General features: G+C 38.5%; 2 protein-coding genes across 4 annotated transcripts in view; one reads left to right on the top strand and one right to left on the bottom strand.

Annotated features, from left to right (window-relative positions):
* The window catches only part of LOC122658514 (phosphatidylinositol-3-phosphatase SAC1), a 59,311-nt gene extending 54,721 nt beyond the window's left edge, over positions 1 to 4,590 (bottom strand). The window contains exons 1-3 of one of the 2 annotated variants that reach the window (XM_043853509.1): positions 4,313 to 4,590; positions 4,003 to 4,207; positions 3,712 to 3,877 (exon numbers count right to left, since the gene is read on the bottom strand). In XM_043853509.1, coding sequence (XP_043709444.1) covers positions 3,712 to 3,877; positions 4,003 to 4,207; positions 4,313 to 4,462 — 521 coding nt within the window. In that variant the 5' untranslated portion in view covers positions 4,463 to 4,590. The remainder of the gene's footprint in view (positions 1 to 3,711; positions 3,878 to 4,002; positions 4,208 to 4,312) is intronic. The other variant, XM_043853508.1, reaches the window with a different exon arrangement.
* Positions 4,591 to 4,778: 188 nt separating this feature from the next.
* LOC122659836 (V-type proton ATPase subunit G3-like) lies at positions 4,779 to 9,014 on the top strand. 2 transcript variants are annotated; one of them, XM_043854977.1, is made up of 5 exons: positions 4,779 to 4,920; positions 5,988 to 6,090; positions 6,313 to 6,413; positions 6,540 to 6,692; positions 8,772 to 9,014. In XM_043854977.1, exons 2-4 carry the CDS (start codon positions 6,003 to 6,005, stop codon positions 6,681 to 6,683), a joined length of 333 nt encoding a protein of 110 aa, XP_043710912.1. In that variant the 5' UTR covers positions 4,779 to 4,920; positions 5,988 to 6,002; the 3' UTR covers positions 6,684 to 6,692; positions 8,772 to 9,014. The 2 variants fall into 2 exon arrangements, with proteins under 2 accessions (XP_043710912.1, XP_043710911.1); XM_043854976.1 differs by having other exon boundaries at positions 4,780 to 4,920; positions 8,764 to 9,014.
* Positions 9,015 to 13,331: the final 4,317 nt, after the last annotated feature.

Below are 13,331 nucleotides of genomic sequence, written 5' to 3' on the forward strand. Positions count from 1 at the left end.
GGGATTATATCACTCCTTACTGGGGCATCCCTAGGCCTCCGTTGCACATGGCCATACCACCTCAAACGCCTAGCTCTGAGTTTGCCATTGATCAGGGCAGCTCCCAAGTCCGTTCTAAAACGTTCATTCCTTACTTTATCCTTCCAAGTTTTTCCGCACATCCATCTTAACATCCTCATCTCTGCTTCACATAGCTTCTCAATATGAAACTTTTTAACTGCCCAACATTCTGCCCATACATCATAACTGGTCATACAACAGTCCTATAGAACTTTCCTATAAGCTTTAAAGGAATACTCCAATCACACAACACTCCAGACACACCTATCCACTTCATCCATCCCACTTTAATTCTCTGTGAAACATCATCATCTATGTCACCTTCTTTGCTTATGATTAACCCTAGATATCTAAAATAGTCACTTTGTGGTATCTCTATTTCCTCAATTTGCACCATATCAGTATCCATTATAGTATGACTAAAATTACACATCATATACTCCGTCTTCATTCTACTAATCTTAAAGCCTCTTGTTTCCAAGGTTGATCTCCACAGCTCTAACTTAGCATTAATCTCTGCTGTAGTCTCATCCACCAAAACGATATCATCGGCGAAGAGCATACACCACGGGACCTCGTCTTAGATGCTCTTGGTTAGGTCGTCCATGATAAGCACAAATAGATAAAGGCTTAAGGCTGATCCCTGATGTAACCCAATCGCAATTAGGAATTCCTTGCCCTAACCTCCCACAGATCTCACACTAGTCACCATACCCTCATACATATCTTTAATTACAGCCACATATTTATTTGACACCCCTCTCTTCACTAGAGCATGTCAGATTAAAGAATACAGCTTACTAAAACAGAAACAGGACTAATCCTGTATAGGTCTTAAATCCTTCACATTTAGGCTTTTATAGAATTGGCTCATTAAAATAGTAAACCCAAAAATACTAGGCCCGTGGCCCATATGACCCATTGGGCACCCAATATTAAGCCTGCTGGTCCATTCTTGGTCCAATCAAATGGCCTGGCTTGTGATGGCCTTCTTGTTCTTCTTAACTGCATCAATTGAACAATAATCTTGCCTCCAAAAGGTTTAGCAGTTCAGATAACCCAGCTGAATTTGTCAAATGACAGTTATTAGGGGATGTAGATAAAAGAAAGAAGAATAGTTTTTGGATTTCGATTTGGTTCAGTTTTTCTGCGTCAAATTGAGCCTGCGGTTCAATAAGTTAGGTCCAAGTTTAAGTTCCCAATGGGTTATATGGTTCTAGGCTAAGTAATTTTGAGTTTTCTATTGTAACGGGCCCATTTTATAAGCCCAAAGAGGAGGGACTTGAAGTCTACACGAAAATAGGGATTAGTTTCAATTTTCAGTTATAAGTAGATACTATTTAGATCTTAGGCTATCTTTCCTTTTATTTAAGTTTCTTATTGTATAAGGCTCCCACTATATTTGTGGGCCTCTTTTATTGACTTTCTATTTCTGTTAAGAGTGCTAAAAAAGCACCTATATATTGTACGGGCCATTTTACCTATACAGACGAGAGACTGACCAAGGCCATAGGTGAGAGGCCTTGGTCATATCCCTCCCTTCTTCTTCCCCTTTTTCTCCCTTGTTTCTAATTTTATTTCACTGCAACTGAGATCCATTGTGAGGTACCGAGACCATCTTAGAGGGTTATCAAAGTTCTGTTACAACCCTGTTACATGTCCCATCATTCACTTTTAATGCACTGAAGATTGGAGGCAAGATCATACTAGTGGCACTTCTGTCCTGGGTTTTCCTGGCAGCAATTTTCAATAGTGATTTCCCTTACATGAACCACAAACGTGAGTTAAATTTTTGGTATGGTACTCCCCCAGTCCTAGGCTTCCTTCAACTGTAATTTCTTGGCCATCCAATGGCTACAACATCCTGAGGTTTTGAGTTTCCATTTCAGATCTCTTTGTTTCTAATTTTGAATCAGTGTCATAGTTGTTGATCCAGCCATCATTTGTGGCTAGATTTTGAACTATTGAACGTCTTCGATATCCTTACCTTCGACTGGAATCACAATCCCATCAGAGATGGTTTAGTGTTGATTTTACTGTTATCTTCAGTTTCTATTTTTGGGAGTTTCTTATTCATCAAGTTTCTGGTTTTTTTTCCACTGCCGACAGTGAGGTCCTACCTTGCTGTTTTGATTATCTGTCGTCTAACCCTTATGAACAGCATATTATTCTCATTATTGGGATACTCTAGTGTCGAGAATCATATACTGTTATCCTTGCTGTTAAGGCTAGCTACTGACCCTCCATTACTGTTACAAGGAAACTATCCCTCAGAGAAATCTGGATCCCTCCCACTTCGCACCTTGGAAAGCGCCGTTTCTTATAGAGAGAAAAGTGCACACACAACTTCTTAACCTAAAATGTCTGAGGAGAGGAAAGGTCTTGCTGTTCACAAGTCCTATTGATCCTATTGTTGGGTTAGGTTGTTAGTTTGCTGTCTAGTGTCCTTGCTCCCACAGTATTAGGATATTGAAATTTTAGCTCATAAGTTGAACACTAGTTTAGCTGGTTTGAGAAGTGAGTTATAAATAATAAGGCTTGGAGAGGTACTTCAGATGGTGAAATTAATCCATCCAAGGGATCTACTAATGTGTACCTTTACCCTGCTTTAAGTATGGCACATGATAATTCCTATTAACTTCAAGTTTTTCTCTATGGACAGTGGTTCATGATAAGATTCCCCAGTAGCTAGTCCCTCTGTACAAATTATGTGAAATCTGTCATTCATCTGTTGTTAGTTTGTCCTGTTACATTGAATCATGCTTCAAATGAATGGAGAATTTTGATAAGCAGTGGGTTCACACAAAAGAATCCTTTCCCTTAATGAATTGGAGGTGTTTTGGCCCTGGGATAGAAGGAAAAGCTTTGGACTGCAACTCCTGTGGTGACATATTGGCATACTTGGCTGGAGAACAAAGCAGAAGCATTTCAGGGGCCATCTCTAAATGTGGATCAGCATTCAAGTAATGATTTTGTTGGGGGACAAGTGCAAAAAATCTGTCTTTACCCCTTATGTTCATGGTTCAATGGGCTACTAGGTACATTGGGCTAATATGTTAAAATATTTTTTTTTTTTTTAAATTAACATGAAACTTGATAACAGGAAATAGAAATCCTGTGGTATGCACCAACTCCAATCTAAGACTCCTTGCTAAATACATGTATAGGGACAAACATTCAGCCTCCATCCAAACACGGCGGACTGTAGAAAGAACCATGTATACTTGTGAACATAGCACTAAAGATAAAGGTTTTAACATGTATCATACTTGTGAACATAGCACTAAACATAAAGGTTTTAACATGTATCATTATCATACCAACTATGCTCTACAAGACAAAAGCATTGCGACACCATTGTGTTTTATATTTTCATTTGCCAGAAATCATTTGTGGCGCAATTGATTCAAACCAACATTTACACAGATACACAATCAGGATCCCTTATTTAGTTAGCAGGGTTACAATCAAGTGTATTTTCCCAATTAGGATCCTTATTTAGTATGCCAGTGCCACTGTTATGAGTTAAGTGTGCAATCAGGATTGCTCAAAACTACCAAATCATCTCATTCTAATAGCAAAATGGAAAAAAAATAAAATAAAATAAAATACAGTAGCACACAATAGAATAACTAAGGAAATAGGGAAGACCTTAGCTCAGTTTTTGAATGTGCCACATCAGACTGAATTGATGCATGCGGGACAGAGATTAATTGACTCTCGTCAATGCTATAAATTGCGTGACCACACATACAGCCAATTTGCCGACGCTTGGTAACAAGAATCAGATAGTAAGACTCCAGAAACTTAATACAACCTAAAACCAGGGGGGGGGGAAAAAAACAAACATAATTAGTACGTAATGATCACAAATCAAACTAATGAAAAAACAGAAACCTCGTAAAAGAAGCAAAAAAAAACTCAGGTAAGCCGTAAGCCAACCTGCAATTCCGTAAACCTTAGCAACGAAGGTTAGGCCTCCGGTGGAACGGTTCCCTTCGCTAATGCGCTGAAGCAAGTTCTTAACTTCTAGTTGTGAGTACACAACAGGATCCTCGCTAATGTTGAGATCCGATGGCTCTGACCGGTCTATCTTCAACACCCGAAAGAATCGCTTGTTGCGATCACTTCCAATTAGATAAAACCTCTGCTCAAATGAACACAGAACAGAATAGCAATTTCAACAAACTCACCTACCTACTTTTACAGTAAATTCAATTATATTCCAATTAGTGAACTCAGAAATGCTTACAGCTCGGGTCTCGTAGAGCTTAAATTTCACGAGAGAATACGATTTCGAGTCGATATCTTGGTCGTTCAAAGGAGCATTTTTTGTCTGCGATTTGATTAAAGGAGGACGCGTTGATGATGTATCCAGCTTTGAATTCTCTGATTTCGCCATTAAACTTTCTCCGGCTAAGGATCGATGTTGCTCTTAAAGCGATTTTACTCTTCTTGATCTCTTTCCGACATACTTTCTCCGTACCTAAGAGACCGGAAAGTGGGTAGTTAGGGTTTATATAGGCATTGCGACGAAATCCTTTCACTCAAGCCAAAGGAACCACTTTATAACTTGCGCCGTCCGCGACGAAATGAAAGAACTTTTTCTAACTTGCACCTCTTATCTGCGTCCTTTTTTGACTTTTCATCGCTGCCAATATCTAAGCCAAGGTTTTACCCCCCAAAAAATCTAAGCCACGTGTCAATAAAATAAACAAAACACAACGGCCTTTCCCGCCAAAATCGCTGCTATTCCATTAAATTTGCTGAAACCGAAGCTCGATTGAGAGAGAGAGAGAGAGAGAGAGAGCTTTTCCAAGCGATCGAGTTGCGTTCTCAGCCTTCAGCATCTTCCTTCGGGTAAGTCCATGAAGAATTTTATCTTCTTTCATTCCAAAAGATTTTTTTTTTCTAATAAAACCAGATTATTGCTCTTCTGTTCTACAAGTGCGATTTTACTGCAATATTATTAGTTTTATTTTGTTTGTTGTAATAAAGGAAACAGGTTCATCTTGAATGAAGGATCACTGATCTGCATTTCGAAATGAGGTTGATAGATTTATTGGTGAAAGTGACACGAAGAAACCAATTGATGAAAATAACCCAAATCCCCAACCCCTATTTTGTATATCAAATTAGGGTCTATTTGCTCTCCCCTTTGAAGTCTCTGCTTTGCTTTAGAATTTTAAAGGTTTCTCTGCATGCATTACCATCGCAGGAAGAGTATTAGATTGAGGAGTTGCTTTAATACTGCTACTCTTATGTGTAGAGCCTATTATCATCACTTGGGTCAATGGGTTGAATAATATTTAACCTAAAATGACTATTTTTTTACCATTTTTCAAGTTTTTCTGGCTTAAATTCTCAGCCTCTACCTTTGTCTCTGTTGCCGGCCCTACATAACAACCCCCCCTCCCCCCAATTGACAGGAATGTTCTTTTATCACTTCTGTTTACCAATTGAAATTTTGTTCCACTTGAAATCTAATAAAATGGAGTTGCACTCATCATCGAAACCGGATCATAAGAGAAAGGAAACTTCTCCAAAAAGATCTGAAAAATAGATCTACCGATTCTAGGTCGTTTCTCTAGTGGGCAACTCTTTCTCTTTTGCGACTCTTCAGACATGCTGATTTGGATCAATATTATTTAATATTGTTCTTTTTTATGAATGTGTTGACTTTGTTTGGTATAGATAATATGGATGATTCCTTGGTACTTTGAACTGGTATTTATCTTTTGTCTCACCTAAATGCTCTTTTATGGTATTATTAATCATTTTGATTATTAGTTATATTTCTTTTTTACAATTGAAGAACTGTTTTTTCAAAATAATTACAACTAACAAATGAATATTTCAAAGGATTTTGGAACATCAATGCTTCATTATTTTCCCTTGTATTTTCTGACTTACATTTTAATAATCAGGTCAAATAGTCACCTATGGATTCAATTAAGGGACAAGGAGGCATCCAAATGCTACTAACTGCAGAACAAGAGGCTCAACAGATTGTCACTAGCGCCAGAAATTGTAAAATATATTTTTCTTATGCATTTCTTAGCAATAGATATCTTAAGTTGGATCAAGTTTTTGTATCATTCAAATTAAGTCACTGTTTTATCTGTAGTGAGTTACTTAAGTAGTTCTTTGGTACAATGTATGAGATTTATTGTGCAAATTAGGTTATTTTTTCCTACTATTGATTGAAATTCTAGACTATCTAATCTAATATTTCAAATCGTATTTCTTCAGTAAAGATGAAAAGATTGAAGCAAGCTAAAGATGAAGCTGAGAGAGATGCATCACTTTATCGTTCCCATTTAGAGGCTGAATACCAAAAAAAAGTTTCTGAGGTTTTTTATTTTTTAATCTTTTGCAACACTTTCTTTTTATGTAACTACTCTCTAATGTATGTTAATTTCTTTAAATTTTATTTTTATTCAATTGGAATTTTTCTATTTTTCCTATATGCTTTGTAGACAAGGGATAACTCTGGATCAAACGTAAAATGGCTTGAAGAGGAAACTGACAAAAAGATTCAAATCTTGAAATATATGACCTCAAAGGTTTCCGGAGATGTTATTGGTATGCTCATCAAATATGTAACCACAGTCCGAAATTAATGCAAGGAGGTTAGTATGTCTTATTTATGTTTACACTATAATTATAAATTAAAACATATGCCATAAGTACTGAATATTCTTTAGTCCTTTGGCCGTCAGCAAAGTATAAAAAGGGGCATACCCAGTGCACGAGGCTCCCGCCACTGCGGGGTCTGGGGGGTTATAGTGTACGCAGCCTTACCCCTGCTTTTGCAGAGAGGCTGTTTCCAGACTCAAACCCGTGACCACTTGGTCACAATGGAGCAACTTTACTGTTGCACCAAGGCCCGCCATCAGCAAAGTATAGGAATAAATTTTGTCCACCATATTGAAAAGTTATGACCCTCCCCAGACCCCACATTGTTAGGAGCCTTATGTACTGGGTACGCCCTTTCTTATGTTGAAAAGTTATAAACAATAGGAGAGAGAGCGAGGTGAGTGGTAATTGGAGCTATGTATGTCAAGTGGTAATTGGAGCTATGTATAGTTGTCAAGGCATCGCATAGGCATCCAGGGCTCCAGGCTCTTTCTTGGGTTCACGGCACCCGCACACCTTGTTGACAATTCACGAGTTTACGTTGATTTTGTTTATTACTTTTTTTTCGATGCATATGCTTATAATATATCCTATATTATATACTGATTTTCTCATATTAGGTTATTATTAGTATAATTATATCATATTGCACTGGTATATAATAATCATTGTTATATTACATAGAGTCATATACTGCACGCCAAGGGCAACATGTCACCTAGGCACCCTTTCAACGCCTTTGGTCGCCTAGTTGCCTTGACAACTATGGAACTATGTATGCTTGAATTTGAAATTTTAAGGTTCTCTCCATATAGGATATTCATTCCCTAGGATCGAAGTTAAAAGAGTGTATACTTTAAAACTTGAAGCGTAGCATTTAAATAGGAATTTTTATAACCAATGAGAGTGTGCTGTTTGGTTTTATTTGAGCACTGATATCCTATCCATAGCCATTAAAACTTCCTAAAGATCAAGCTTACATCAGATTGACACTGGGGACTGTTTTGATGCTTCTCCCCCATTCAAGAACCTGTGAATCGTAACATGAGAGTAACTAAATAATCATAGAGTTGATTACACCTGATCTATTAATGTTTTTACAATATATGTAAGACGTTCTGTAAGCAGACCTCGAAAAGAATCTCTGAGTAGACTCTTTTAAACACTTTTAGCTGCCAATTGAAACATTTGTTGGTGCTCAAACTTGGTCCAACCATGTCACCCTCAACTAATGTGGTGAGTTTCAGCTGAAAAATATTCTACAATTTGGCACACTGAACAAATTAAATCTGTTCAAGATTTGGACAGATGATGCGGGAGCAAGAGTCTGATACTTGTCAGGTTATATGATTGGGTTTGCGTCTGAGATTTAATAGATGGTTAATCAGCATGGTCCCTTATCTATCCAACACTTGGAATAGCCACAACAGTCTCAACTGGTGTGACAGCTGAAAGTACAAAGAAAAAATATCCATTAGATGGTGGTCTATACAGTTTAGACTTGTGGTAGACCATGAACTTTGACATGCAAAGATCCAAGTGGTGCTTGAAATCTAACATGCTCATATCCAAGGGGTGCTCTATCTCTCCAATGTTCAGCTAGCCAAATCAGCTTTCACATGACAAAAAATAAACTTTCCTTAGCTGCCCGACAAGATACTCTTGTCTATGGGTTCTCACCTGGATAACCTCTTGCCTAGAGTTGTATAGGATTAAACCAGTGCTAGTGTATGTAATTGCTTTTGATGTCGATCCTCTGTCATGAGCTTCTTATTGTAGCTAGTTTGACCACATGGTCCTAATATCATTATTGTAAGCTTATTAGTAGTATTTAGCCTTTTTGCATAAAACTATCATTGTCTGATCTCTAATCTCTTTTTTCTCGTTTTTTTCTCTGTTTTTTTTTTTGGTTTGTTGTCCGATCTCTTATATCTAGTGGTGTATCTTATTGAATTTTGGTCTTCACACACACGCACTCATGGACAAAGAAAATACTAGCATGCTGCCTAATTGGTGCTGAAAATAATGAAGGTTCTTTTTTCTAATTGTATTCTCCTTTTGCAGATTTACAGCAAACCACTGAACTAGAGATCAAGCTTATAGAACGACCTTCTTGTTGTCATTGTATGTTGATTTTGGTTTATTAATAAGTTGATATAGGAGTGAACTCTTAACTCTTTCTTAATATTCAGGAATCTTAGAGTCAAAGATGTGTTTTTTTTTATTCTTTTCAATCTATCAGTATCTTTTGGAAAAGATTGTACTTTTCTCTTTGTAGGCATAGTATTAAATATTATGAAAGGTTAATTGTAATATTTTAACTATAGGTGGGTACTTGGGCGATTTTACCTGAATCTGATCTGCTCTCCATCCCCCTCCCAAAAATAAGAAATAAATAAAAGATCAAGCTTGATCTTTCAAGCCTTGGGTTGAGCCTTGCTAGAGTGGTATAAAAGTTGTGTGATTTTCTATTGATTCACCGTATTTCATTAATAGAGTGGTAAAGATTATTTATACATCAAGAGAGGAAACCTTGAGTGGATGCTCAACGTGCTTCACTTGCCATACATAAAATGTAATAAGGAAAGATTAGATTGCCACTAATATGGAAGGTTGAGAAAGGAAACCTCTGAATATGGAAAGGGAGAAAATGGAAACCGAATATAGCTCTTGCCTAGAAAGCTTGGTTGGGTTATATTCGGCTGATACACCCCCTCAAGCTGAGGATTCGACAGGTCAGATCTTGAGCTTGTCGCTGAGAAACTGAAACCGCTTGGACGACAAATCCTTTGTGAAGATATCAACTAGTTGATCCATTGCGCTAATAAATTGGACGGCGATCTCACGTCGAGCAACCTTTTCACGAACGAAGTGGTAGTCAATTTCGATGTGCTTCGTTCTAGCATGGAACACTGGGTTTGCAGAGAGATATGTGGCGCCAATATTGTCACACCTCAAGATAGGCGGCTAAAGGACAAGTATTCCAAGCTCTTTAAACATAGTAGCTAGCCAGGTCAATTCGGCTGCAATGTCTACAACAACCTTGTATTCAGCTTGTGTAGATAACCGTGCAACAGTTCGTTGCTTCCGTGATGACCAAGAGATGAGGTTAGAACCAATGAAGATTGCATAGCCCCCAGTGGATCGATGATCAAGGGAGTCACTAGCCCAATCAGCATCAGAATATGCCTGTAATTGTGAAATGGTTCTGTTGTCAATGAGAAGGCCATGAGACTTGGTGTTCCTGAGATATCTCAATATGCGCTTAACAAGCGACCAATGTTCATCAATAGGGGAGTGCATGTACTGGTAGGCGCAATTGACTGCGAAGACAACGTCAGCCCGTGTAAGGGTCACATATTGCAAGGCCCCTGCTGTAGAACGGTATAGGGTGGCATCATGGAAGGGAGCCCCCCTGAGTCAGTGCTCTTCGAGGAGGTTGCAATAAGAGTAAGCACTGGTTTGCAATCAATCATTCCTGATTTTTTAAGAAGATTATTAATGTACTATTTTTGAGAGAGCAAAAGACCCTTAGGATGTGCCGCCGCCTCAATACCTAAGAAGTAATGTAGAGGACCAAGGTCCTTGATTGAGAACTCGCGAGAAAGGTGTTCAAGTAGGGTTGATATATGAGATGGGCCACTGGTGGTCACCAATATGTCGTCAACATAAATCAAGACATAGGTGGTGATGGACCCTTAACGAAGAACGAAGAGTGACGGGTCAGTCTATGACGCGGTAAAGCCATATTGGATAAGAAATTGAGAGAGCCTATAAAACCATGCCTGGGGAGCCTATTTAAGGCCATATAATGAACGATGCAGCTTACAAACATGGGTAAGGCAGGCCGGATCTTCAAATCCTTGCAGTTGAACCATATAGACTTCTTCATTTAGATTATCATGGAGGAAGGCATTGTTGACATCTAACTGACACACTAGCCATCCCTATGTCACAGTCAATGAAAGGACAGTTCTGATAGTTGTAGGTTTCACCACAGGGCTAAATGTCTCTGAGAGTAATCAATGCCCTGTTGTTAATGGAACCCCTTGGCAGCGAGGCGGGCTTTATAATGTTCAATGGAGCCATCAGCCTTTCGTTTGATCATATACACCCACTTACAACCAATAACACTAAACTTAGCATTAGAAGAAACAAGGGACCAAACCCCATTCCGAACAAGAGCATTAGATTCGTTAGCCATTGTCGCCCTCCAGGCAGGACTCGTCTTAGCTTGTGTATAGCTGATGGGTTTAGTAGGGTCGGCCAGAGTGGAAGCATGATTCACCTGAGGTTGTGGCCTATTGCACAGGGTCATTGTGTGGGTTCGGGTTGGGGCCAATGGATAGGAGAAGGAGGGGTGGGTGAAGGGGGCGATTGAGTGCCAGGTTGAATGGCCTCGGTTTGGTTATAAAGGTCAGTTAAGGTAATGGTTTTAATATTGGATGGGGGAGAGGGTTGAAACTGTGGAGGAGGTAAGGGACTAGGTGCTATTTGGTCAACTATGGTGAAATGGCTGAGGTTGTGAATTCGGTTGATTTGTGAAATTGGTGTCCAACAATGATGGGGATCTAGTAGAGACTGGTCCGGACACTGGCATGTGATGCCGGTTTGGTACTAACGACCACAGGGAGAGAGGTGGGGAGGGAGGAACCGGTCCCAAAATAGAGGAGGACCATGTGTGAAAGGGAAAAGAAGATTCATCAAACCTAATATGTCGAGCAATGTATATTTTATTAGTGGTAGTATCCCTGCACCTATACCCCATATAAGAGGGACTATACCCTAAGGTGTGGACCGGAACTCCATTTTGTGTGAATGATAAGGCCTAAGAAAAGGAAAATACAAGCGTCCAAAAGTACAAAGAAAGGTGTAATCTGGAGAACGATTAAAAACGAGTTCAAAGGGAGATTTACCTCCAATAACACGAAACGACATTCGATTAATGAGATAAACCGCCGTCTCAAATGCAAAATGCCAATATTGGTGAGGGACCTTTCCTTGGGCAAGCAAAGTCTGCCATATTTCGACAATATGGCGATGACGCCACTCAACCGTCCCTTGTTGTTCATGGGTATGAGGGCATGCAAGGCGATGTTGGATGCCAAGGTTCGCAAATAATTTAGGAAGGATACGGTATTCACCGCCCCAATCAAACTGGAGTAGTGGGGCTAGATGGATGGGAGAAGAAGGAGGGGTGGGTGAAGGGGGCGATTGAGTGCCAAGTTGAAAGGCCTCAATTTGGTTATAAAGGTCAGTTGAGGTCCTGGTTTTAATTTTGGATGGGGGAGAGGGTTGAAAGTGTGGAGGAGGTAAGGGACTAAGTGCTATTTGGTCAAACTGTGGTGGAGATGGCTGAGGTGGTAAAGATTATTTATACATCAAGAGAGGAAACCTTGAGTGGATCCTCAACGTGCTTCACTTGCCATACACAAAATGTAAAATAAGGAAAGATTAGATTGCTACTAATATGGACGGCTGAGAGAAGGAAACCTTTGAATATGGAAAGGGAGAAAATGGAAACCGAATATAGCTCTTACCAAGAAAGCTTGGCTGGGCTATATTCGGCTAATAAGCCTGGTTTAAAACACAAAATTTGAGAGATGCTCACTAGAAAGGGAAAACTAAGAAAAACAAAACAAAACAATGGCTTCTTTGAGGATGGTCAGAGTATATGTAAACCATAATTAGAAATTCATTATTTTTAAAAGGTGAGGCAAGGTCTCTATATTTAGATTTATAACGCGATGATCTATAAGTAATTTTCTTGGCTCCATTTCTTTTGATGAGTTTTTTTTCCAGGAAATCAACTTTTGGTTTTTTTCTATTTGTCCTACTTTTGATTGTACATGATAAGGAACCATATGCAGGCATGGTTGAGTGAGGGATATTGTGATTATTATCCGGTATATGATGGAGTTGGTGTGTTTTGTGGGTTTCAACAGTCCCATCGAACAAGATAACATCATTTTTATTTTCGAATCAACATTGAGAAATCTAAAATAGAAGTCATTTTCAAAATTCAATTTTTTATTTTTTATTTTTAATAAAACAATTACTCTTTTTAGACCAATACAATTTTATTTTTGCTTTTATAATAATGTTGTAAAAGTCATTTCATTGGAACAAACTAATTTAAAGTAGTGGTTTTATTGTTTAGGTTTCTCAACTAGTACCCAACATTGTGATCATCAACAAGCACAATATGCATGCTTTTAGCATTTCACTCTTTACCTTGGTAATAATATTGTTTGAAATACTCTGAAGCTTAAGTTGTGCTCTAAGGCCTCAAATGACACTCAAGCTAAGGTCTTAATGATTGATTGTTGTAAAGTACATGCGCATTAATCATTTTAAACTTTTAAATTTCTACATGTTGAACTTCGCTTTTTTTTAACCTTCAATTTCAGTTTCTTTGGTTATTTTACGCCTCAAGTTGATTTTGGCTCATGGAATGTTTTGATCAATTTAAGAAAGCTTTACTTTGATCTGGACTAGCAAACTTAGGTGAAGATATATGTCATGATACCCCATTTCCTCTATTAAAACCAATGTTTCTATGAGTTATTTCAAAAGCTTAATGAAAGGTTGAGTGAAGCTGACCTATATTATTTCTTGTTCTTGCTAATCAC

This window comes from Telopea speciosissima, chromosome 4 (genome assembly GCF_018873765.1).
Source record: "Telopea speciosissima isolate NSW1024214 ecotype Mountain lineage chromosome 4, Tspe_v1, whole genome shotgun sequence".
Classification (NCBI taxonomy): domain Eukaryota; kingdom Viridiplantae; phylum Streptophyta; class Magnoliopsida; order Proteales; family Proteaceae; genus Telopea; species Telopea speciosissima.